The sequence below is a fragment of the Peromyscus californicus genome, unplaced genomic scaffold (genome assembly GCF_007827085.1).
Source record: "Peromyscus californicus insignis strain IS unplaced genomic scaffold, ASM782708v3 Scaffold_8__1_contigs__length_139910024, whole genome shotgun sequence".
Taxonomy (NCBI): domain Eukaryota; kingdom Metazoa; phylum Chordata; class Mammalia; order Rodentia; family Cricetidae; genus Peromyscus; species Peromyscus californicus.
The window spans coordinates 40,758,233-40,780,979 of record NW_026294606.1 but is presented as its reverse complement, the minus strand read 5'-3'; the positions used below and the strand labels follow the sequence as shown (position 1 = coordinate 40,780,979).

The 22,747-nt window shown below is 41.5% G+C and overlaps 3 protein-coding genes across 3 annotated transcripts; all 3 read right to left on the bottom strand.

The window, feature by feature from the left end:
• Positions 1–3,207: 3,207 nt before the first annotated feature.
• Positions 3,208–4,143, bottom strand: LOC128103075 (vomeronasal type-1 receptor 4-like). Its single transcript, XM_052727161.1, has one exon. The coding sequence runs from the start codon at positions 4,141–4,143 to the stop codon at positions 3,208–3,210; it is 936 nt and encodes a 311-aa protein (XP_052583121.1).
• Positions 4,144–10,818: 6,675 nt separating this feature from the next.
• LOC128103081 (putative vomeronasal receptor-like protein 4) lies at positions 10,819–11,721 on the bottom strand. Its single transcript, XM_052727166.1, has one exon. It carries the CDS (start codon positions 11,719–11,721, stop codon positions 10,819–10,821), a length of 903 nt encoding a protein of 300 aa, XP_052583126.1.
• An 8,051-nt stretch (positions 11,722–19,772) lies between these two features.
• Positions 19,773–20,723, bottom strand: LOC128103067 (vomeronasal type-1 receptor 4-like). The gene has a single exon (XM_052727152.1). It carries the CDS (start codon positions 20,721–20,723, stop codon positions 19,773–19,775), a length of 951 nt encoding a protein of 316 aa, XP_052583112.1.
• Between the last annotated feature and the right edge of the window lie 2,024 nt (positions 20,724–22,747).

The window sequence follows — 22,747 nt, the reverse complement described above, 5'->3', positions numbered from 1 at the left end:
GAAGGAAAAAGTCCAGGGGCAAAAGGTAGCTGGGAAGCCGGGCGGTGGTGGCGCACGCCTTTAATCCCAGCACTCGGGAGGCAGAGCTAGGCGGATCTCTGTGAGTTCGAGGCCAGCCTGGTCTACAGCGCAAGATCCAGGAAAGGCGCAAAGCTACACAGAGAAACCCTGTCTCGAAAAACCAAAAAACAAACAAACAAACAAAAAAAGGTAGCTGGGATAATTTAAAGTCAGGAAAAGCTGGCAAGAAATAAGCCAGGCAAGGCTGGGCAATTGTAAGTAAGAATAAGCCTCTGTGTGTGATTTATTTTTGAGCTGCTTTGTGGGCACCACAAAAGAGCAAAAACAAACAACAGACAGCTTTCTGTCAATAGTTGAGGTAAAGGCAGTTTCTTTGCCCAGATGGCTAGCTTTTGCCATAAAGAAAACAAGCTCCATATGCAGTTTCTTTGATGCTCATCATCCTCTTTTGAAACAAATTGCTGCTGTCAGGAGCAGACATGTCTAATTATCATGAAAAGCCTTAGGTTATTAAACATATTACAAGCCATATTCTGTAGGTTTTTTAAGTGTTTGAAGACCATCAATCTATCTAAATTTATCCAAGTACGACCTTGAAAACATACCTAACATGACTTTAAGTTTGACCATTATAGATGACTAACTATTAATCTGTATTTCTTAATTATGCATGACATTTTAAATGAGCTGCATAAACACAATACCCCAAACAAGAGTAGAAACATACATACATTATAACAAAATTAAATTTAAATTTGTATCAATGTACCAAAATCCATACCAATATAAAATATTTTGAGATGTATAGTTGTTTTTCGGATTAAAGTGTATTCAATAATCTACACTTTTTATCTTTAGAAATAGATCTTTGAATTTAACTCCTTTTTTATCTTTTTTTCTGACTATGACCAATAACAACTTGTAACCAACCCCCTAAACAATGACAAACATTTATAATCCATTGAATAACCAAAACCCACCCATACTCCGTCTTTTGGGACTGTAGGCATCATTCTCTAGACTACTTCCTGTTGTCTGTGGGCACTGGTATCTTTGGGGAAACTTGAGAAAATCGGGATAATTATTAAGTCATGGCTAGAGTAGTTTGTGAGGCTGGATCATCTCAGCCAGCAGTCTTGAAGCTGATTTGGATGCAGAATTCTGAGGAGATTGTAACTGAGGCGTTTTGAGATGCTGGATCATCTAGGCCATCTCTTTTTATTGGTGTCTGGTCCACTTGATCTGAAAATACATAAACTTTTAATAGTAACATACATGGCTGTATCAATACAAGTACAGACTGTGCATTGTACACAAATTAGCCAAAGATGATTTTTTGTTTTGCGTTTGAGCAGGTAACATATACATTACATGTTTTGTAGTTTTTCTGGATTTATTTCTTTATGACTGTAGCAAGGATTTTCAGGGGGTCTTCCCTGATCAAACATACAAACCTGGAATGAATCAACAACCTCTCATTTCCTGAGGAAATAGAAGCACAACCTGTTCCCCAAAGTAACATATTTTTACTTCCATTTTGAAGTCAAGATGTTTTTAAAATATAAGTTGGTTTAATCCAGCAGTTTTCATAATCCAGTGTGTCTTAGCAGCTCTCATTCCTTCATCAGCAATCACAAAAATCTGAAGATAATACAATAACATGCAGGATCCAGACTCTGTGGAGTTCCCATCTTTATGTGGCTTATTTTTATTATTATTATTTTTTTCACTTTACCCCCCTTTATAAAGACTTTATATTTTTAAACTATTTTTTATTGTATGACTGTATATGCCTTTCTCTTTTCTCTCCCAAGCCTATGTATGTTTTTAAACATGCTGTAACCCGTTTAGAGGCTTTTTTCCATCTGGAGCTGTCTTTTCTGAGCATCTGCATTATTTGGCTGCATGAGACCAATCTTAAATTGCTATGTTAGTTGCCTGGCACTGCTCAGCTTAGTGTATACATTGGCTCATGGCACTAGCAGCTGGCTCCTCCCCTCTTGGTTCCCTGAGAGCCTGGCTTCATGGCCAAGGGACTGGCATGAACCACATTCACCGCCCCAGCTCTGGGAAGTGGTTGGGTCCACAATGTCGCCAAGTAGAGCACTGCCCACTGCTCATTAGCCCCATTCAAGTGTCCAGTAGCAGGCCTCTTGAAAGAGCCACGCCCATGTTTGTCACTAGCACTGGGCCAAGAAGCTGCCTCTTAAAGGAACCAAACCTCTGTTTGCTGCTAGCACCAAGCCTACCCAAGAAAAGGCGGTCACCACGAAGCTGCAATTGACTCTGCTTGTGTGTTTGGAACCATTTGGTTTTCTAAGCTTCTTCAGGTTTTATGTGGATCTACATTGCCCCATGTTTCTATGTTAAGTAATAAAATGTTTGTCCTATGTATACATTCCTGCAGAGGATATTCATGAATATAACACCAATGAAATGTTTCAGTTCATTTAAAAGCTGTGACTGGTGCATTGGTCATCTAGTGACCGGCTGCACAGTACACATCATTCTTTCACAAATCTGCAAAACCTTTTCTATGGATGGAATCATACAGACACTCTGAAGAATCCCCAAATGGCCTGTCATACTAAAACTTAGCAAGCACAGCACCAGATACAAGACACAGAATTTCTTGGACTAACAGGATTAAATCACTATAAATTTTGATAAAATTTACCAAATTCATCTTCATGCTTTCAGTCATGATAATAGTAAAATCAATTTTACAAATAATAATTAAAGCCATTTTCTCAGTGCTTGAGAGACGGTTCACTTAAGAGCAGTAGCTAGCTTCACTGAGGATCTGGGTTCAATTCCTAGCAACCATATTTTGGTTCAGGACCACAAATCTTACTCTAGTCAGTAACAGGGCATTTGATGGTCTCTTCCAGCCTCTAGAAGCACCAGGCATGCACAAGTTACACATACATAATGCAGACAAACTATTCATACACAAGAAATGAATACAAATACAGAAAAGCTAAAAAAAAATTAAAGTCCCTTCAAAAGGATGACAATATATAGAGTGAGGTTCTATATCACTATAATATGCTAAGGTCTCCCTCTTTCTCTGCTCAAGGCTTGAGTTCCCAGGAAGATTGTCTGAAAATAAACACATGCTTAAACTGTTAGCTAGGATTTTGTCTTATCCACAATATTGTAGATCTGAGCGCTCTTTCACACTCATTAAACAGATAAATGAGAGACACATTTTCTCAATTTCTTCCACTGAGCATGCCAACACTCAGCTGGAAGTCCATCCCTGTGAATCAGCACAAGAGGGCTGAAGACTGCATAACCAAGGGCCAGAATGTCCCTAATAATTATCGTCTCAGAATTGTTCCCTAAAGAGAGACTTAAAAATAGAGAAAAAGCACAGTCAGTCCAATAGAAAAAAACAAAACAGAGCATCAGAAGGAGGACACTCTGGGCAGCTCTCAGTTCAGGGGGAGTTCTGTAGAGAAGCTTGGCCTTCTGAAGGTAGAGGACATGCTGGCGGTGCTTGTGGAGAAGAGATACCATGTAGCCACTGGCCCCTCCCATGGCACCCTGAAACACAGCATCTCTCAGGACCATGAGAGGGAGAACAATCCACTTTGTTTTCTGACTTTCTAGCATAAAATAACAATAGTTGTCACCATTTTCAAGCTGTGACATATTCAGGTTTGTACTTGTGATGGAGTGGATTAGGTTCACACTTATTAAAGCATTGAGTATCCAAAAGAATGAAAAGAATGGAAGGATGTGCCATGCAGACGTTCGTCTGAGCCTCCTCCACCCAGATGCTCTGGGACTGATGATGATGGCCTGGACCACAGTGAGGAGACTGCTGGTGCAGATGGAGAGGCCACGGGCCACCCTCTCCAGGTAAACGACGATCTTACAGCCTATGTCATCTAGGAAGTTTCTCAAACCAAAAGCTGCTATTGTCTTTGGCAATCCTTTTGCAAGAAGGATCATGATGTTTGCAAAAGCCAAATGGATGAGAATAAGGTGTATGGCTTTCTTCTCAGGGCCTCCCCAACAACTGAACATATAATTCACAGAAACAGAAATGTTCCCCAGAGTGCCAAGCACAGTCATGAAGAGAAAAACTATTTCCTTAATAAACTTCAAAACCATTTCTTTCCTAAGTAGAAAACTTTGTGTCCAGCATGCAAAGATTCTTTCAGGAAAGCATCAGTAATGCTAGACATGGATCTGAAAAACACATTTTGCACAATGGCATTTTCTAGTGTGCATAAGGCAGCAATGGACACATGTAATGTGTGCCGATTAGATCCTGGAAATGCCCCACTCTGGGATATTGTGTGTGCTCTGACAGGTGAGTTTGGGAACTGCTATTCAAAATCTGAAGTTTTAAAGGAGATTTTTATTTTTGAGCTCTACACTAGCAAAACTGACTTGTTCAAGTGGTGTGTGCATGTGTATGTCTGTGTGTCTGTCTGTCTCTCTGTCTGTCTGTGTGCATGGATTATCCTAGTTAACTCTCAGCATAGCTGAATTGAACTCCAGTTTCTCCAACCAACATTTCTTCTGTTTCTCATTCTATTTCATGATATTTCCCCACCTGACTCCCAAAGTCTGAGGCTCATGGTGAATCTGTGTGCCTTCCCCACATCACCCCACAGACACTGGGAATCCCTGCTGGGTCAACACCTGTAACATATCTCAGATTCAGTACCTTACCCTCCACACTGTCTCCTCCTTTGTTGATAGTCCTTTCTTGTCTGCATCTTGACTAATGTAACAATTTCTCTATATACCTTTGGCTTCAAAGTTTTATAACTTCCATTTCCACATCTTAATATTTTAAAAGTTCCTACATTGACCACTCTGTGACTTCACTCCATATAAATGTTCACTAGTTACTTTTTGAGGTAGTCCTCAATGTCAACTCAAATTGTATAACCTTTTCAGATAGGCCCTGACTGTTAAATCTGAGTCATAAAAAGGCATGCTGAAAAACTCATGTACCCACCAGGTTGCAGGTAAGGAAGATGTCTTGAGGAACCCTGTGGTGCTTCCTAGAAGAGGGGGTAGCAGAGAGCTTTGATCCGAGTTTATGACATCAGGGCATATGACCCCAGTTTGTGACTCTAGTGAATGACCTGAGGGCATCTATGGGAGCATGGATCGGCTCTCCACTAGGGGATAAGGAGGAGGTGGGTGGGAGATGGGGATTAATGAAGTATTATGTACTGCTATGAAATGAGTGAAGTTTTTGAGTTACAACTCCTCAGTATTGGCCACCTACAGTACCATAGGTTGGGGCTACTGTGTGAGCAGGGATCCCCATCTCAGAGTTCACGGTGTCATTTGCCTCTGTGGGGCCTTGTGAGCAGCAGTTTGTCAGTTTGCTTTGCAGCTGCTTCTCCTGATTCTTCTCCAACCTGTTTATCAGGCAGGCTGCTTTGTTCTGCATTGGTCTGAGCTGATTCCAGAACCTTAGATCTCAGCAGGATGTTATTCTTCATGTTCAGGAGCTCCTCCATTCTCATTTCTCAGGGACTTATGGTAAGCTTTGGGCACCTTCTAGAATGAGAGGAAACTAAATAATTCATGGGTCTGTGTGTTCTGAGTATTTGGAATGCCTCTGTTCCCTTATTCCTGTGAAACTTACAGGATTGTTTTAACTGTCTATGTCTTGATGGTATCACCTGTGACCTGCATGAACCGTGTTCCCAGGATGGGTTTATGTTGCCTCATGACTCTCGAAATGTCAGTTATTGCCTTTCAACTGCTCCCTGATGGACGGGTAGTTATTGCCTTATTATTGGTGTGTCCTAGAAATCGCAATGTCATCCCAGATATCTGCACATAATGAAATATGCTCCATACAGTAATAGCAAACACATCAGCATTCATTAACAATTTAGAATAAAAATGCAGTGTTTAGTCAGAGGCTGGAATCTGTCAAAATCCCTTCAATAATTCCACCTGATGGAAAATATTAACATTTTCTTTTTGTTTAATGCTTGATTTCCTGGGGATTCCTACTTTTCTGGTCTCTCTCTCCTTCCACCCAAAAGTTTCAATCATATTTCAGAAGAGATTCTGATCTAATAAATGATCCCTTCTACTGGAGTGGACAGTAAGAGAAGGAAGGGGCAATTCATCTTCCACATTATACTGGGAAATACTACAGGAAATTAATTTAAAAGACAAGATGGACTTGTGTTTAGAAATATGGATGATCCCATGTCTGGAAATAAACCCCAAGAAGGTGACATAGGTTACATCCATCCATCCTGGTTTTCCAAAACAAGGAAACAAAAGCGAACCAGACTATTTCTCTTTGCTGCCTAGTACTGGGATAAAATTTAGATGAGCTATTCAGGATGTGCTAGTTCACAGCCTGTATCCTTGATAGCAAGAATTCTCAAGATGGTAATGATAACTGTTGCACTTAGTGGTTTATATTTCTCCACACCTGACAGGCATACAAAGACTGCAGCTGATATAAGTATGTATATTATTATGTGATAGACTGGAGAGACGAAGAATAGATACCGAAGGAAAATCTTCAAATTAGGAGTTAAGATGTTATTGTAAGAGAAAACATGTGCAAGTATTTTAAAAGTGGAAATAAACCAAAAGTGAAAAGTACCAATGCTACAAACACTAGTGATGTTGTTGGAGTCATGAAGCTGGCAATCATGGAGGCTAAAAACAAGAAATTTGTTTTCGTTTTGTCTTGTTATTTTTCAGACAGTCTTTCTATGTAAACCAGGCTAGCCTTTAACAACAATTACCTTGTCTCAGTCTCTCTAGTGCTGGTGTTACAGGAGTGTATCCTGATTGTCTCCAGGGTTTGAGAGATATCTGAAAATCTTCTATATACTATTGATTCCCTTAAAGAAAAACAAAAGACAAAAAAACAAGGAAGAAACCTTATGCAAAGACCCAGCCAGAGCTCTGTCATGATCCCCTAGTCTGAGGATGGATATCAATGCCTCAGCATTTCTGGTCCATTTCTGTGTCTCCAGGAAGTAGTCTCCTTTGATCTTTCTGGAGCCAGGGACCAGCCTTGTAGGGCCAGAGGGAAGCAGAGGTCCCGAGGATCACAGAGCCTCTCAGGTGCTTCCTGGCTTAGTCAAAGGGAGAGACTTCTGCTTCAGTGAAACTCTCCATGGCACAGCTGAGGGGATCCAAGATCTTACCTCCATGAACTCACCTGGACCTCTGTGGTGCAGACAGCCTCAGGAGCAGCTCTAGGAAGTGACATTTGCCAGGTTCTATTTGTACTGTCAGGATTTGTGGGGCTCTTGGCTGCCATCAGGTAGTGCAGACTTCAAGTTTCATGTTGTCACAGTGTCAGGGGGAAGGAAGGCCTCTGCAGGGCCCCAGTCCCTGAAGTACAGCTTCCCTCTCTCTCCACAATTACTCCATCTGCTTTCCTCAGAAGTTATTTCAAGCTTAATTAGGGTTTAATGATTTTAAGAGGAAGGTTGTGAGGTAAGAAAATGAACAACTAAGTTTCTTTGTACGGAGCTCCCCGCATTTCCAGACTGTTTTTCACCTTCCCAAAGAGACAAGCTAAGATCTGTCAGGGGACTGGCTTCTGACACATAGACTAAGTCACTTGCTTCTCTTTCTTAAATTCCTGCTTAGACAGAATTAGAATAAATGATGCTCAGCGCTGGGGATTCATGTGCAAGTCCCACACAAGGACTAAAACAAGTTTAGAGCTCTTTGTTCTACCTGTGCCCATTGCTGGTGACGGTCTTTGTTGGAACTGATTATTTCATTCCTGCACATTAAATATCATACAGAATTCTAAATGAATTCCTTCTTGCCCTTATTCCAAAAGAAGTATTTGCTCATTATAAAACTTCAATGACAGTTATAAAACTTTTGTGTGCACTTATGTGTGGACCTTCCATATACATTTTATTCTAGTTTCTAGGAGGCCCTACCTATCCCAGATGGAAAAGGATGTAAATAAATATACAGGGCTAAGTTAGAAGTGATGACATCATCATTTTGTTCTTGAAGAGAAAGCATCATTGGGTTGACATAGGAGATGAGTTCAAGGTCATGACTCTTACTCTGTGCCCTGTATGATGGTGTCTCCATACATATAGGGGTTGCTGACACATTCTAGAGGCCAAAAATGCTTCCTCTGTAAATGAAATGGCAGTGTTTGAGGAAACTAGAATTTGTATCCTCTCTATTGAATGTGGAATCCAGGAACAAGGAAGCTAAGTTGTACATTACATATGTCATGGTGGATGGAAATTGAAAAATAAGGGTTGTTGGCCAAAGGCCCCATGGAATCCCCAAACAATCCAGGCTATTGCCAAGACTATAGGCTGCTCCCCAAAAACTGACACCAAGGCTCCATTCCTTAACACTTCACCCACACTACTCACTGAGCTGGAGATGTCAAGTCCATGCCTACATAGAGGCTTCACTCAGTGTTCCAGCGTCTTTGATACAGGAAGGTACTCTGCAGGCTCTCAGAAGAGAGACATAAACACCAACCCAGCCACAAAGCCTTCATCTGCAATGGTGTACTGCCTGCAAGATATGCTAGGACAATGGCGGCACAAAGATTGTGGAGTAACCCACTCCACAAGATGAAACCCACACTTGACACTGCTTGGCTAACCGGGAACCTGAGAAGCCACAGCCCAGGGATCAAGGGTAAAACCAAATAATACTCGTCTACAAAAGGGAAATATATTGATAAAACGACTCCTAAATATTATGCTATAGCCGTGGATCAGTATCTTGTTGAGCTATCAGCAGAGAAACCTCCTCCTGCAGCAGATGGGATCAAACACAGAGACCCACAGTCAGACATTACCCAGAGAGCGAGAGACCTGGGAACACACAGCCCCAAATGGGATGTCTCCATCAAATCCCTCAATCCCTCATCTCAGAGCTCAGTGAACCCCACAGAAGACGATGTGTAAAGAGCATTAGAGCCAGAAGAGATGAAAGACACCAAGAAAATAAGGCCCTCTAGATCAACATGAGCAAAGCTCCTAAGAACTCAGAGGGAGCAGCATGCACAGGGCCTGCACAGGTCTGCACCAGATCCTCCCTGTGCTTCTAGTTTTTATGGGATTCCCGAGGGTGTGAATGAGTGGGCCTCTGATCCTGTGCCTTCTGTTAGGTTCTTTTCCTTCTGTTGGTTTGTCTTTTCTAACTTCGATGTGATGGGTCTTGTTTTATCTTATTATATATTTTCTAAAAGTGTATGAATGAATGGAAACCTAGTCACTGGGGTAAAGGTTAGTGACTGAACTGTCACTTATACTTGCTGGGAGAGGGAAAATCAGTTTTCTCTAATAGAGTGACACTTGGTACATCAACTCCTCGAGGACCTCATGTGTAGGAGTAATTGACCAGTATAATAATGGACTACACAGGGTTTTAGTGTGTGTGTGTGTGTGTGTGGTGTGTGTGTGTGTGGGTGTGTGTGCTTTTATTTGGTTACAGTTTGGTGGTTTTTTTTTTCTTTTGGGAGATGTATTTTTTATTTTATTTTCTTGTTTTGAGTGGATTTTGTTATGGTTTTGTGTTTTTGTTTGTGTTTGAGAAAGAGCTTGAAGTTGGTGAGGAGGGAGGAAGGAGGGGAGGATGTGGAAGATCTGGGAGGTGGGGAAGAATATAAAAAAGTATATTTTATTTTAAAAATATTTTAAATGTCAAAAAATATAATAATAATAATAATAATAATAATAATAATAATAATAGTCAAAGAAATTTAAAAATAATATCTCTGGGTGGGAGACAGGTGGGCACAGCGGGGTGGGAGGCAGGTAAGGATCTGTCCTTTCAGCTTTCTAGACTCCTTGAGTAGGGCCTAGATTGCCTAGAATGAATTTTGTAAAAAATAATGCAAACTTATTTTTAATAGACTTGATTAACTTAGTGATTTGATATGTTAGAACATTAGGACACAACAATCAGCAATATATTTATACATACACATACATATATATAGGTGTATATATATGTACACATATATATAGCATGGAGAAACGGGTGTAAGCAGTAACTGATAACCAGTTTGTCAGTTTAACTCTCATCATTTAGCAATAACAACATCCCTCCTGATCAGGACAAAGGGGCTGAGAAGAGCAGAGCCAAGTTTTAGAACTAGCCTAACATTTAACATTATACAAGCTTATATCAAGGTAGTAAAAGGCTTCAAGTTTAGGGTCAAAGGAGGTTTAGGAAGGCAATGAGGTGACTTATTGTTTGAGGGTAAGAAGTTTATTAGAGTTAATAACACTGAGGACAGACAGCAGCATGCAGGGGCTCTGAAGCAAGATCTGTCTCACAGGCACATTGCCTCTCCTCACCTCCATTAACCTATTTTGTTTTCCTTCTCTGGCTTTGGAAAAAAAATTCGATACTAATTTCTCCAGCGTTTTCCCCAGTGCTAAGGAGAAGCAAAATGTCCCATGACAAGGATGGAGGAATAGGAAGAAGATGGTAAGAATCTGATTTCTACCTGCCTAGAAACCCTGAACTAGTCTTAAGATTGTGCAGTGCTAGACTTTTTAAGGAAAGAAAATATATTATTATAATATTTAATTTAATGTTGTGATGCTTTAGGACATTTAAGCAAATGGCAGTTTGGTGGGGAATGCCTGTAACACCAGCATTTGGAATTCCAAAGTATCTCAAGGTGAGCCTGTGCACTGACTTCCAGGTCAGCCTGTGCTACATAGTGAGCACTATGTCCCCCAGCTCTAAAGTTCATCATGGCAAAGCAGTTTAAAATATACACACCTTTAGCTCATAGAGAATATGCGTAGAATGTAATTTCTATGCTTCTCAGTGAGCATGTAAGACATTAGGAACAAGGATGTCTCTGCTAATCAGAACATAGGGGCTAAAACCAGCATAACCAAGTTCTAAAAATGTTTTAATATTTAGTGTAAGAGAATCGTGTGTCACTGTGAAACCAGTGTGAAAGGAGAGAATGAAATCTACCCAATAGAAGAAAAGAAAGCAGGACATTAGAATGAGAACACTCCATGTAGCTCTGATTTCTGGAGGAGAATTGTTTTCAGACCTGGAGCTGTGAAGGTACAGGACACGCTTGTGATGTTTATAAAGATGGAGAGCCATTGACCCACTGCTCCAGCCCATCAGACTCTGAAAGGTGACATCACGAAGAGTCATGAGAGACAGGAAAAGCCACTTGATTATATATCTTGATTGCAGCATATAGCAATGGCCAATGAATGTTCCAGGTATAGATATGTTCAAGCCACCACCTGCTTTGATGTAGCAGAGCAAGTTGGAGCTTATGAGAACATTAACAATCCAAAAGAGGAGGAGAAAGGGAAGAACTTGCCATGAGGTCTGTGGTTTTAGCTTTCTCCAAAGGGTGGTCCCAGGACTGATGGTGACAGCCTGGACAACGCTGAGGAGACAGGTGGTGCAGATGGAGAGGCCCCGGGCCATCCTTGCCAGATAAACCACAGCTTTACAGCCAGTATCACCGAGGAAGTTTCTGAAATAAAACACTGTGGCTATGTCTCTGATTCCCGTGGTACAAATAATGATCATATTAGAAAATGCCAAGTGGATGATAATAAGGTCCACAGGCTTTTTCTCAGTGCCCAAGACAGACGTGTATACACGTCTTGCAAATATTAGGATATTTCCCACAATTCCAGGTCCAGCAAGAGAAAGGAAGATTACTGTGTGGAGAATGTTATTCCACTTCATCTTCTGACTTCATTCACAGCGCTAGGGAAAATCATTTGAGAAATACATGTAAGATTTTCTTTGTTTATTCTGATGAAAATAATGATATCAATTATATAAACACATATGGTTCTTTCCTTGATGGTGCCTGATCATATTCTTTATTTTCCTGGTTTGTCTGTTTTTCCATTCACACAGAAGTGGTGCTAGCTACAATCAGGGCATAAACTTCATTAATCCTGCTTTCACAAAGACCCTTCTTTGAATTCCTTCATCCTTCATCCATGGTCACATGACCATGCTCTTCCCAGACAAAAGCTAAATGCATGGCATCACTTTGGCAGTTTTCCAAACAACACAGTCCTGGCAGGCCTCTTCCTTTTCCCTCTTCACCCAGTGTGACCTCAAGCTCCTGGACTGTGTTGACTCCTCATCCTGGTCCTCTTCACTGCCCACATGGCATCACTTTGGCAGTTTTCCAAACAACACAATCCTGACAGGCCTCTTCCTTTTCCCTCTTCACCCAGTGTGACCTCAAGCTCCTGGACTGTGTTGGCTCCTCATCCTGGTCCTCTTCACCGCCCACATGCAACTATCACCTGATTGTTGAACTAATAAAAAGCTTGCAGCTTCTCAGAAAGCTGTTCTTGGTGAAGTGGTCCAGTTTCTCAGGGAGATGATATGGTATTCTCCTCTTCCCAAGCCCTTTGATCATAAATTATACAGATGTTAGTAAATTAGTGGGGCATGAAAGTCTAGATCACTGGCCTCAATGTGGGACTACGTGTGATTAAAAGTTGTGTTCCCAATCAGCATGGGTAGAATCATACTGAAGACAATTCCCTGTTTACTCCTATTAATCCTGTTTTTTTTTTCTCTTTCTTTTGTGAACACTGCCTCCCCCAAACACCAGGAAACTGTTCCTACAGCATCTTAACAAAGGCATGTCTTGCTAATAGTTTTAAGGTTAGTTCAGTTTAGTGATGTTCTCAATCAGAATCCCCCAGCCTGCGAGTCCTCCCCAATATCTCACACTGTGATTGTCACCATTTTAGGAATGGTATCTTTTTCTCTGTTTTTTTTTTTAATTTTTTTAGTGCAGTCAAAATGAGGCAGAAACCTATTCCATTTGTTTCATCCTCCATAAAACACATAGAACTTCACATGATAACTTTAATTTCTGTCTGTCCTCCATAATTTGACACCTTGTTCACATCAAAATCAGTTCTGAATTACTTTGAACCCCTCCCAAGCAAATGTTAGCATTCACCCTTACCTTTCCGCAGGACTATGTGCTATATCCACAGCTGATCTTTGCCAGCTATCATGCCTTATTGAACCCTGCTTAGAGTTTCATCTCTTACGTTTTCCCTGCTCTCAGAGGGCTGTTGCCTGTGTACGAGCTCCCTTCCTGCACTGGACAATGAACAGGCCTCAGAGACACTGGCTCTGTATGTAGTTTATAAGTATGGGCATAATACCTGCTCAAAAAGTTTGTAGGTTGCTCAATGAAACTGTTGGTTTTAAAACGCACTTTAATCACAGAATGAACTGACAGAGGGATTTTGAGAAACGTTTGGATTGGGCTCTTTCATCAAGGTTGATAAAGCCGAGTACCCTCCAGAGTCTATTCTGTCTGGGTGGCACACTCGGTAAGTGTTTAGCTCTTCCTCACTTGTGCAGTGATGTGAGCTTTCAGGCTTCACACAATTTAGTGATGGGCATGGGTTATCCTTTAAGAATTTGCCAACAATGCTTTATTTTCTCTTGAAATCCTTCTGTACTGAACTGCTTATAATCTGATACCTTTTCAGATGTACCTATGCGATCTCCAAGATGCCAATAGCAAAATTTATAACCATGAAATTGTCTTTGATTTCATGTTTCACAGTGTCAGAACTTAGTTGGAAAAATTACACTCTCTCTCTCTCTCTCTCTCTCTCTCTCTCTCTCTCACACACACACACACACACACACACACACACACACACACACACAACACACACACACGTCTATTCCAGGGTGATTGGGAATATACATTTATATACATCTTCATATGCATATTTAATATGCTTTCTCAACCATCACTCCTCCAGCATGTAAGAAATAGCCAAGAGCATCCTGTGTGAAACTAATCAAATCAGGGTTTTCCTTCAGAAATAGATCATGGACTCTAGGAGCAGATGAAAGTTCCAGATACATGAAAGAGAAATCAGTAAATTAGAGAAAGATTATTGCAAAATCAACAAGCTTTGTGACCATCTATCCTGTCTGTCAGACCCCGCCTTTCTAACCGCTCCACTCCTGTCTTTCTTTGAACATTTAGCTTGGCCCCTTTAAGGCTCACTAATGTAGGGATGGTGCTTGGCACCACTCATGTGTGTTGTGAGGATTCGCTGGAGCAGAGACGCTAGTGCTTAGGACGTGCCTGTCGTGCCTGCTGAGTGTTAAACACTCTAGCAGCACTGTTCTATGGGTTTGTGCCATGTCACTTTCCCCCACGATTCTCTGCACTTGCACACCATGTGATGGTTTGAGTCTGGACAGGGAAGCTTCGGGAACAATAAAACCACAACAAAGAAGGGCAAAGCCACCCCATCCCACCCACCCTCCAAGCTAAGGAGCCCCAGATCTCAGATACTGTTAAGCAGAACCTTTCACTCCTGTGAGAACAAACACACAAACTGGAGACTGCAGAGAGGAAAAGCTCCTCACACTCAGGCTGAGATCTCAGCCCATGTCTCCTAGACCTGCTTGGGCTGTCAGGAGCATCTCTGGCCCAGAGCACCCCACGCAGCTGCACACGGCTCCCTCATGGACGTGGAAACTTTTCTGCATGGCAGGTGGGAATGAGAGACTGCTTTTTCCCTGGATCTTGTCACCTTCCTCTTTAGCAGTGACAGAGGAGCCCAGACCCTTCTCTTCAGCTGCCTTCTCTCCCCATCCTACCTCACAGCATCTCTGTCGGGGGAAAGGCAGCTTCAGTCCACTGTGACAGGATGGAACACTAACCTGTGGAGTCTGTGTGGGGCTCAGGGTGGGTGTTCGCACAGCACAGCCAGGCCCATTTATCACCCTTGCCCTGTGTTCCCAGCAACTGTCACTGCTGTTAGGATGTCACCATCAGGACTTTCCTTCTCCAGGGAAAAAGGCTCCTTATGAACCTCTCCATCCTGGATGCCACCTCTGTGCTCTCCCTGGAGCCCTGCCATTTGCCGAGGCAGAAACTTTCTGTTCCTAACTACAGTCCCTCTGTGGTGACGAGGAGGGCTGTGAGGATGAACAGCACCCCGAGTTTCCTGGCTCCTGGGAATTAAGTATCTAGCACATGTGGTACACATACATATATGCCAGCAAAACACACAGATAAAATGATAAATAAAAGACAGATAAGATAAAATGAATCTTTCTAATAAAAATAGCCTCGTTCTTCCTTTGCCTCTCAAGGTAGTATGTGAGGACTATTCAATGCACTTTCTCCTTCTCGAGTTTTAAATAGATTGGTTAGTGCACAATTAGATATTCTTAACGTAGGATGTAGCCAATTAATATTCCCTAATAATTTCTGAAAGTCTTTAACTTTTTTAATTGTCTTGTCTAATGAATAATTTTTTTGTTTGACAGTTGTTTTAGTAACTAGTTATCCCAGATGTTGCACAATGTCTGATCTTTTTTACCAATTCAGGCACAATAATAAGCCCATTTTTATGTAGCATGTCCTGATTTAGGTCATATATTGATTGTAGCTCTTCCTCTTTGGAGGTGACTATCAGGATATCATTCATACAATGAATAATATAAGCCTGAGGAAAGCCTGCCTCACAGGCTCTAAAACCTTTCCAAACAGTACTGACACATCACCGGCAATTTGTCATGCCTTGAGGTAATACAGTCTGTTGATATCGGAGCTGAAGTTCTTTATCATTGAGTGAGGGGACAGTAAAGGTGAAATGCATCCTATCATCAGAATGAGTATATGGTATAAAAGCAATCTTTTAAATCCAAAACTATTAAAGGCTAATCTTTAGGAATAATGGTGGGTGTAGGTAAACCAGTCTGTAAAGCTCCCATTAGCCACAAGGTGGCACGAATATTGCATAAATCAATCAACAATTTCTACTTACCAGATTTTCTTTTAATTACAAGAATTTAATTCCAGGGAGAAAAAAATAGTGTTCTATGTGCTCATTCGCCAGCTGTTCTCTGACTAACTGGCGAAGGATTTCCGGCATCTTTCCTAGCCACTTCTGGAGTCATGTGCATGCGCAGTCAGCATCCAGACAAATCGCTTAGTCGCCCCAGGGCCTTATATCTTATGTAATCTATGTGCTATGTGTAGCATGGCTACGTAAGCCTCTACATGCATGTGCTAAGTTATCTTTAAAAAAGCAGACTCGGCCTGATTCTCTCTCTCTCCTTCATGTTCCCTTCTCCGGACAGGCCTGTTGCACACCCTTCTATTTCTCCTCCCTCACCAATAAACTCTTCAAGTGGGTTTCGTTGTATCTTGTGGTCTGTTCTCGCACTCAGTAAATAACATTGGTGCCGAGACCAAACAGGCTTTCCCGGCACCTCCACACCGGGATCCTGAATTGGTTTGGTTCTACAACTGATCATTTTCCATCTGCTTGGCCGCTGGATTGCTTCACACAACACCAGCTACTTCAGTTGGTGAGTTTTCCTTCTACTGGTTGGCATAAATGCTTCCTTGGACCCTTGGAAATGACTATTGATCGTCCGGCATTCCAACTAGTGTTCTCGCAAAGCAAGGGAACTCCTGTCCACAACCTTTAAGGCTATGGACAGCCTCTTTTGCTGAACCTGGAGGCAGGAGCTGATGCAGAGGTTATGGAGGAGAGCTGCTTACTGGCTTCTGCATGATGGCTGCTCAGCCTGCTTTTGTATAGAACCCAGGACCACCTGCCCAAGGATGGCACCACTCACAAAGGGTTGGGAACCCCCCCCCCCCATCATCAGTAATTAAGAAAATACCCTACATCTGGATCTTATGGAGGCATTTTCTCAATGGAGTTTTCCTTTTTTCAGATAATTCTAGCTTGTGTCAGGTTGACAGAATTAGCCAGTTCGTGGCCACTGGCCACCATGAAACAGTAACTCTAAGTCCCACAGAATCCATTTGGAACAGTAGAGTGGTAGCTTGCCCTGTAGTACCGGTAATGGGGCAGTGACTATCTAATGGGAATGTGGAGCCTGTTTGCACAGCTTCACCTGAGATTCCAGCCTCCATTTCTTCCTGCCGCTGCTGCTTATTGACTTGAGGGGTACATAGGAGGTAGCATCTTGATTGAGGTTTGGGATCTTTTCTCATACAGCTTTTGGGAGGGTTGTCACCTATGTTGGAGCCAGAATTTCTGGTCATGCTGGTGCGTTTGAGTCTTTCATGACCTATCAATTATGATGTATTCAGATAATCCAAGTAAATTGGTTCAGTCAACTTAACTTTGATGGAACCAATTCTTTGCACAGTTTTTACTCTATCTTGGGTGAACAATTTTTTTTAAATGTCTTCCTAGGAAAAGTCATATAATAGGGAAAATTTGAAGGTAAAGGCTGGTAAGCACTGTGTAGCCACAATTTCATATTTCTGATTATAGGGAGGAACCAGCCACAAGCAGAGTTCACAAATAGAGGTAGTTTCTGAGGGCTGTGGGCTGCACACCACACTTTGAAGGCTCTATTCTCTTTTGTATTTAGGTTCTGCTTATTAGTAAAACCACATGGTGTTTGTCTACATGCAGCTGACCTATTTCATTTAGCATAATGTCCCACAGGCCCATGCTAGTGACGAGCAATGCATCCAGCAGACAGGAATGGTGACCTTGTTTATACTAATCCATCTGTCAGATCTTGTGTGCTTTACCTGAAGGGCATAACTGAATCCCATGTCCAGGTCGCCTTCACTATCCTCTACTTACTTAGAATTTTCATCATGTTTTAACTTTCTAATTTATATCTGATCAAGCTTTTGTTTTATTTTTTCCCAATCTACTTTCTTTTAGAGAAAAATTGACAATAGCAACTCTGTGTGCCACTCAGAATCCAGACCAACCTTGTTCATGCTGTGTCAACAATTATGTATCTCCTGTCTATCCATTCTTTTAATTTTAAGTTATTTTAAAGTTTCTTATGTGTGTTTATGTGTGTGTCACAGCACACATGTGGAAAGCAGAGGACAGCATGTGGAGGGTAGTTTTCTCCTTCAGAGACAGATCAGGTTGTCTGGCTTGTCAGCAGGTGCTTTCACCCACAAGTCCCCTCTCCAGACTCCCTGTCTATTTTTAATGTTGAGCAATGTCTTCATTATTCAGATTTAACACATCTTTCTTTACTCCTTCTCCATATTCTCACATCACTTTGTTTGGGTCAAATTACACACTGAGAAAGTGTTCATTAGTCTGGCCCTTTATGTCAGGTTCTAGAAAATGGCTGTAACAGAAGAGAGTGAGACCAAGAGAAGCAATGGATGTTACCTACAAACAAGTCACATTTACATGAGAAATGTGAAAAGGAGCTGGAGGGATGGTTAAGACACCTGCTCCTCTTGCAGAGGATCCTGGTTCTTTGTCCAACACTCACATCAAAGACTCATGACCACCTGCAGTTATTGCTCCTTGGGACCCAGTGCCCTTTCTGGCCTGGTGGGTACCTGTACAAATGTGGCATACACTCACACAGGCACATACACATAAATAAAAATAAATCTTTATATTAGAAAAACAAGCTAATTAGTAATCTATAGCACAATACAATACACACCACTTCCTTAAATGTTTTATATATACAATGCAACCAAGCAAAATATAAATACTTACACATCATTGTAAAGTAGAGCCATGATGCACTCAAAATATTACAAGGGGTTTAGTCAGATATGATAGAGCAGTTTTTTTCAAATAAGGCATAAACCCCCCTCTAACAATTCTACAATTTCATGTTCAACGATTATATTAATGAGTATTTTTCAGAATGTGTCCATCAGAGTCTTAGAACCATGTCAATGTCTTATTGTGTGGATCCAATTTGAGAAATCAAGCAGAGAATCCTTCATGTAAATGAATGTAGAATCCGATCCTTTTGCAGCTCTTTGATGACAAACCCGGGCATTAACAAAAGGCAGCCGCGAGTAAGCCTCAGTCGGCTTCAGTCACTTGACTTGTCCATTGCAAAAAGGCAAATCCATAGCTTTTCATCAACATAGAAACTGCAGACGATATAACAGGAAACTTCACTGTGCATTGTTTTCTAGTTTATCCCATATCTATAGTCTTTATTCCTGCAGAGAACCTTCATGAACAGACCACCAATGAAATGCTTCAGGGCTTTTAATTTCTGTGACTGGGGCGTGGGGCTTCTATGAACTGAATGCAGAGTACATGTCCTTCTTTCACAATTCTATAAAATCTTTTCTATGGATGGATAGTCACAGACACTTTGAAGTATCCCAAAATAGCCTCGTGGTACTACCATCTAGCAAGCACAGTGACAGTCACAAAAAAAAAAAAAAAAAATGAATTTCTTGGACTAACATGAGTAAATCGCTATGAAATAGATAAAATTTACCAAATTCATCTGTGTGCTTACAGTCACGGTGTTAGTAAAACCAGTTTTACTAAACATAGTTAAGACCGTTTTATCTGTGCTGGAGATGTGGTTGAGAAGTTGGGAATATAGCTGGTCTTCCCAGGACCCAGGTTCAATTCCTAGTGAAACCACATTTTGGTTCTGAACAACCTCTCTAACGTGAGTCAGTCACAGGGCATTTGATGACCTCTTCCACAATTTACAGGCACCAGGCACGGATGTGCTACACAGACAGAATGCAGGTAAACTATCCATACAATACAAATATAGACAGGTTTTTAAAAAATCCCCTCAAAAGAGAGGAAAATGGAGAATGAGGTTTCATTTATCACTGTAATTTGCTAAGATCTCTCTCTCAGCTCAAGGCGGTGAGTCCCCAGGAAGACTGTCTGAGAACAAACACGTGCTTGAACTGCTTTGTGGGATTTTGTATTCCCCACAATATTGCAGAACTGAGAGCTCTTTCACACTCATTGAACAGCTACACAAGAGAGACATTTTCTCACTTTCTCCCACTGAGCATGCCAACACTCAGCCAGAAGTCCATCCCTGTGAATCAGCACAAGAGGGCTGAAGACTGCATAACCAAGGGCCAAAATTTTTTGTATATTTACCATCAAGGAATTGTTCCCTAAAGAGAGACTTAAAAATAGAGAAAAAGCACAGTCAGTCCAATAGAAAAAAACAAAACAGAGCATCAGAAGGAGGACATTCTGGGCAGCTCTCAGCTCAAGGGGAGTTCTGTTGAGAAGCTCGGAGTTCTGAAGGTAGAGGACATGCTGGTGGTGCTTGTGGAGAAGAGATACCATGTAGCCACTGGCCCCTCCCATGGCACCCTGAAACACAGCATCTCTCAGGACCATGAGAGGGAGAACAATCCACCTTGTTTTCTGACTTTCTAGCATAAAATAACAATGGTTGTCACCATTTTCAAGCTGTGATATATTCAGGTTTATACTTGTGATGGAGTGGATTAGGTTCACACTTATTAAAGCATTGAGTATCCAAAAGAAAGAAAAGAATGGAAGGATGTGCCATGCAGACTTTGGTCTGAGCCTCCTCCACCCAGATGCTCTGGGACTGATGATGATGGCCTGGACCACAGTGAGGAGACTGCTGGTGCAGATGGAGACACCACGGGCCATCCTTGACAGGTAAATGATGATCTTACAGCCTATGTCATCTAGGAAGTTTCTCAAACCAAAAGTTGCTATTGTCTTTGGCAATCCTTTTGCAAGAAGGATTATGATGTTCGCTAAAGCCAAGTGGATGTGAATAAGGTGTATGGGTTTCTTCTCAGGGCCTCCCAATAAACTGATCATATAATTCACAGAAACAAAAGTGTTCCCCAGAGTGCCAAGCACAGTCATGAAGAGGAAAACTATTTCCTTAATAAATTTTAAAACCATTTCTTCTTTCATAAGTAGAAGAACTTGTATTCAGGACACAAAGAGTTTTTCAAGAAAGCATCAGTAATGCTAGACATTTATCTGAAAAACATATTTTGCATAATAGCATTTTCTGGTACACAAGAGTCAGTGATGAACACATGTACTGTTGTAGATTAGGTCCCCAAAACTCCCCCTTTTCCCTGGGGACTCTGAGCCATGTGTATTCCCTGACAGGTGAGTTTGGGAACTGGAATAAAACTCTAGATTTAAAGGAGATATGTTTGAGTTCTATATAGGCAAAATTGACTTGTTCAAATGTGTGTGTGTGTGTGTGTGTGTGTGTGTGTGTGTGTGTGTGTGTGTGTCTGTCTGTGTGCATGGATTGTCCTAGTTAACTCTCCGCATAGCTGAATTGAGCTCCAAATTTTCCCAACCAAATTTCTTCTTTTCTCTATTTCATCATATTTCCCCCACACAATTTCCAAAGACCAAGGCTCCTTTCTTATTTGTATCTTAATTAGTGTAACAATTTCTAGATTTGCATTTGACTTCAACGCTTTAAAACTTCAATTTCTACATCCCAATGTTTTGAGAGTTTTTATGTTGGCCATTCTGTGATTTCACTCCATGTAAATGTTTACTGGCTATTTTTTTCTTTAAGTAGTTCTCAATGTCAAGTCCAGTTGCACAACCTTTCCAGATAGGGTCCTACACTTAAAGCTGAATCATCAAAATACAACCTGAAAATTTTCATGTAACTACCAGGTTGCAGCTAGGGATGGCGTCTAGCAGAACCCTGTGTTCCTTCCTAGAAAAGCAGGTAGCAGAGAGCTGTGATCCTAGTGAATGACTTCCGGGCATCTGTGACCCCAGTGAATGACCTCAGGACATAGAAGGGAGCAGGGGTCAGCTCTGGACCAGGGATGGTGATGCGGTTAAGAAGGCGATAATGAGGTGTTACACACTGCCCCAGAGGAGTGCAGTGTTTGAGTTAGGAGTCCTCAGTTTCCAGGGCAGGTAGATCAGTAAGCTGGGGCTTTTGGGAGTGTGCAGAGATTCCACTGTCTAAGAGTTCACGGTGGCATTTGCCCCTGTGGGGCCTTTGGAGCAGCAATTATGTCAGTTGGTTTTGCAGCCTGCTTTTCCTCCAATCTGTCTGTCAGGCAGGCTGCTTTTTCACACACCAGTTCCAACTGATTCCAGAACTTGGACCTGGGTAGAATATTATTCTTCATGTTGTAGAACTCCATTATCATTTCTCAGGCATTTGTGGTAAGCTTTGGCACCTTTTCTAGGATAAGAGGAATCTGACTATTATGGTGGCTGCATGGGTTTGTGTGTTCTGAGTACTCGGAAGGCCTCTATTCACTGCCCTCCTTCCTGTTAAACTCACAGGATCACTTTAAATGTCTGTGTCCTGATGATCTCCTGTGTGACCTTCATCAACCTAGCCTTCTTCCCAGGTGTGTGTCCAGGTGGCCTCATGACTCTAGAAATGTCAGCTGTTCCTTCCAACGGCTCCTCTAGCAAGGAGGTAATTACTGCCTGTATCAGTGAGTTCTAGAAACCACAATACCATCCTAAATATCTGTACAAATGAAATATGCTCCAGATATTAATAGAAAGGGCATCATCATTCACTGACATATTTAGAATAAAATTCAAATGTTTTGTCAGTGATTGGAATCTGTAGAAATCCCTGCTTTCAGTTCACCCAAGTACTGATGGAAAATACTAACATTTTTCTGTTTGTTTGGTCCATGCTTTCCTGGGGATTCCTACTTTTCTAGGCTTCTCTTCCCTTTTCCAAGCTTTAAATCATATTTGAGACACACTGCTGAGACTTCTAATAAGTGATTCCTTTTTACTGAAGTGACTGTCAGAGGAGGGAGAGAGGACTCATCTCCCACATTATTTGGGAAATGCTAGAAGAAATTAATTTAAAAAACAGGAGTGACTTGTGTTTAGATTGATGGGTGATACCATGATGAGTCTAGCCTCCAAGAGCCCGGCCTAGGTTACATCCACCCATCCTGGTTCTCTACAAAAGAAAC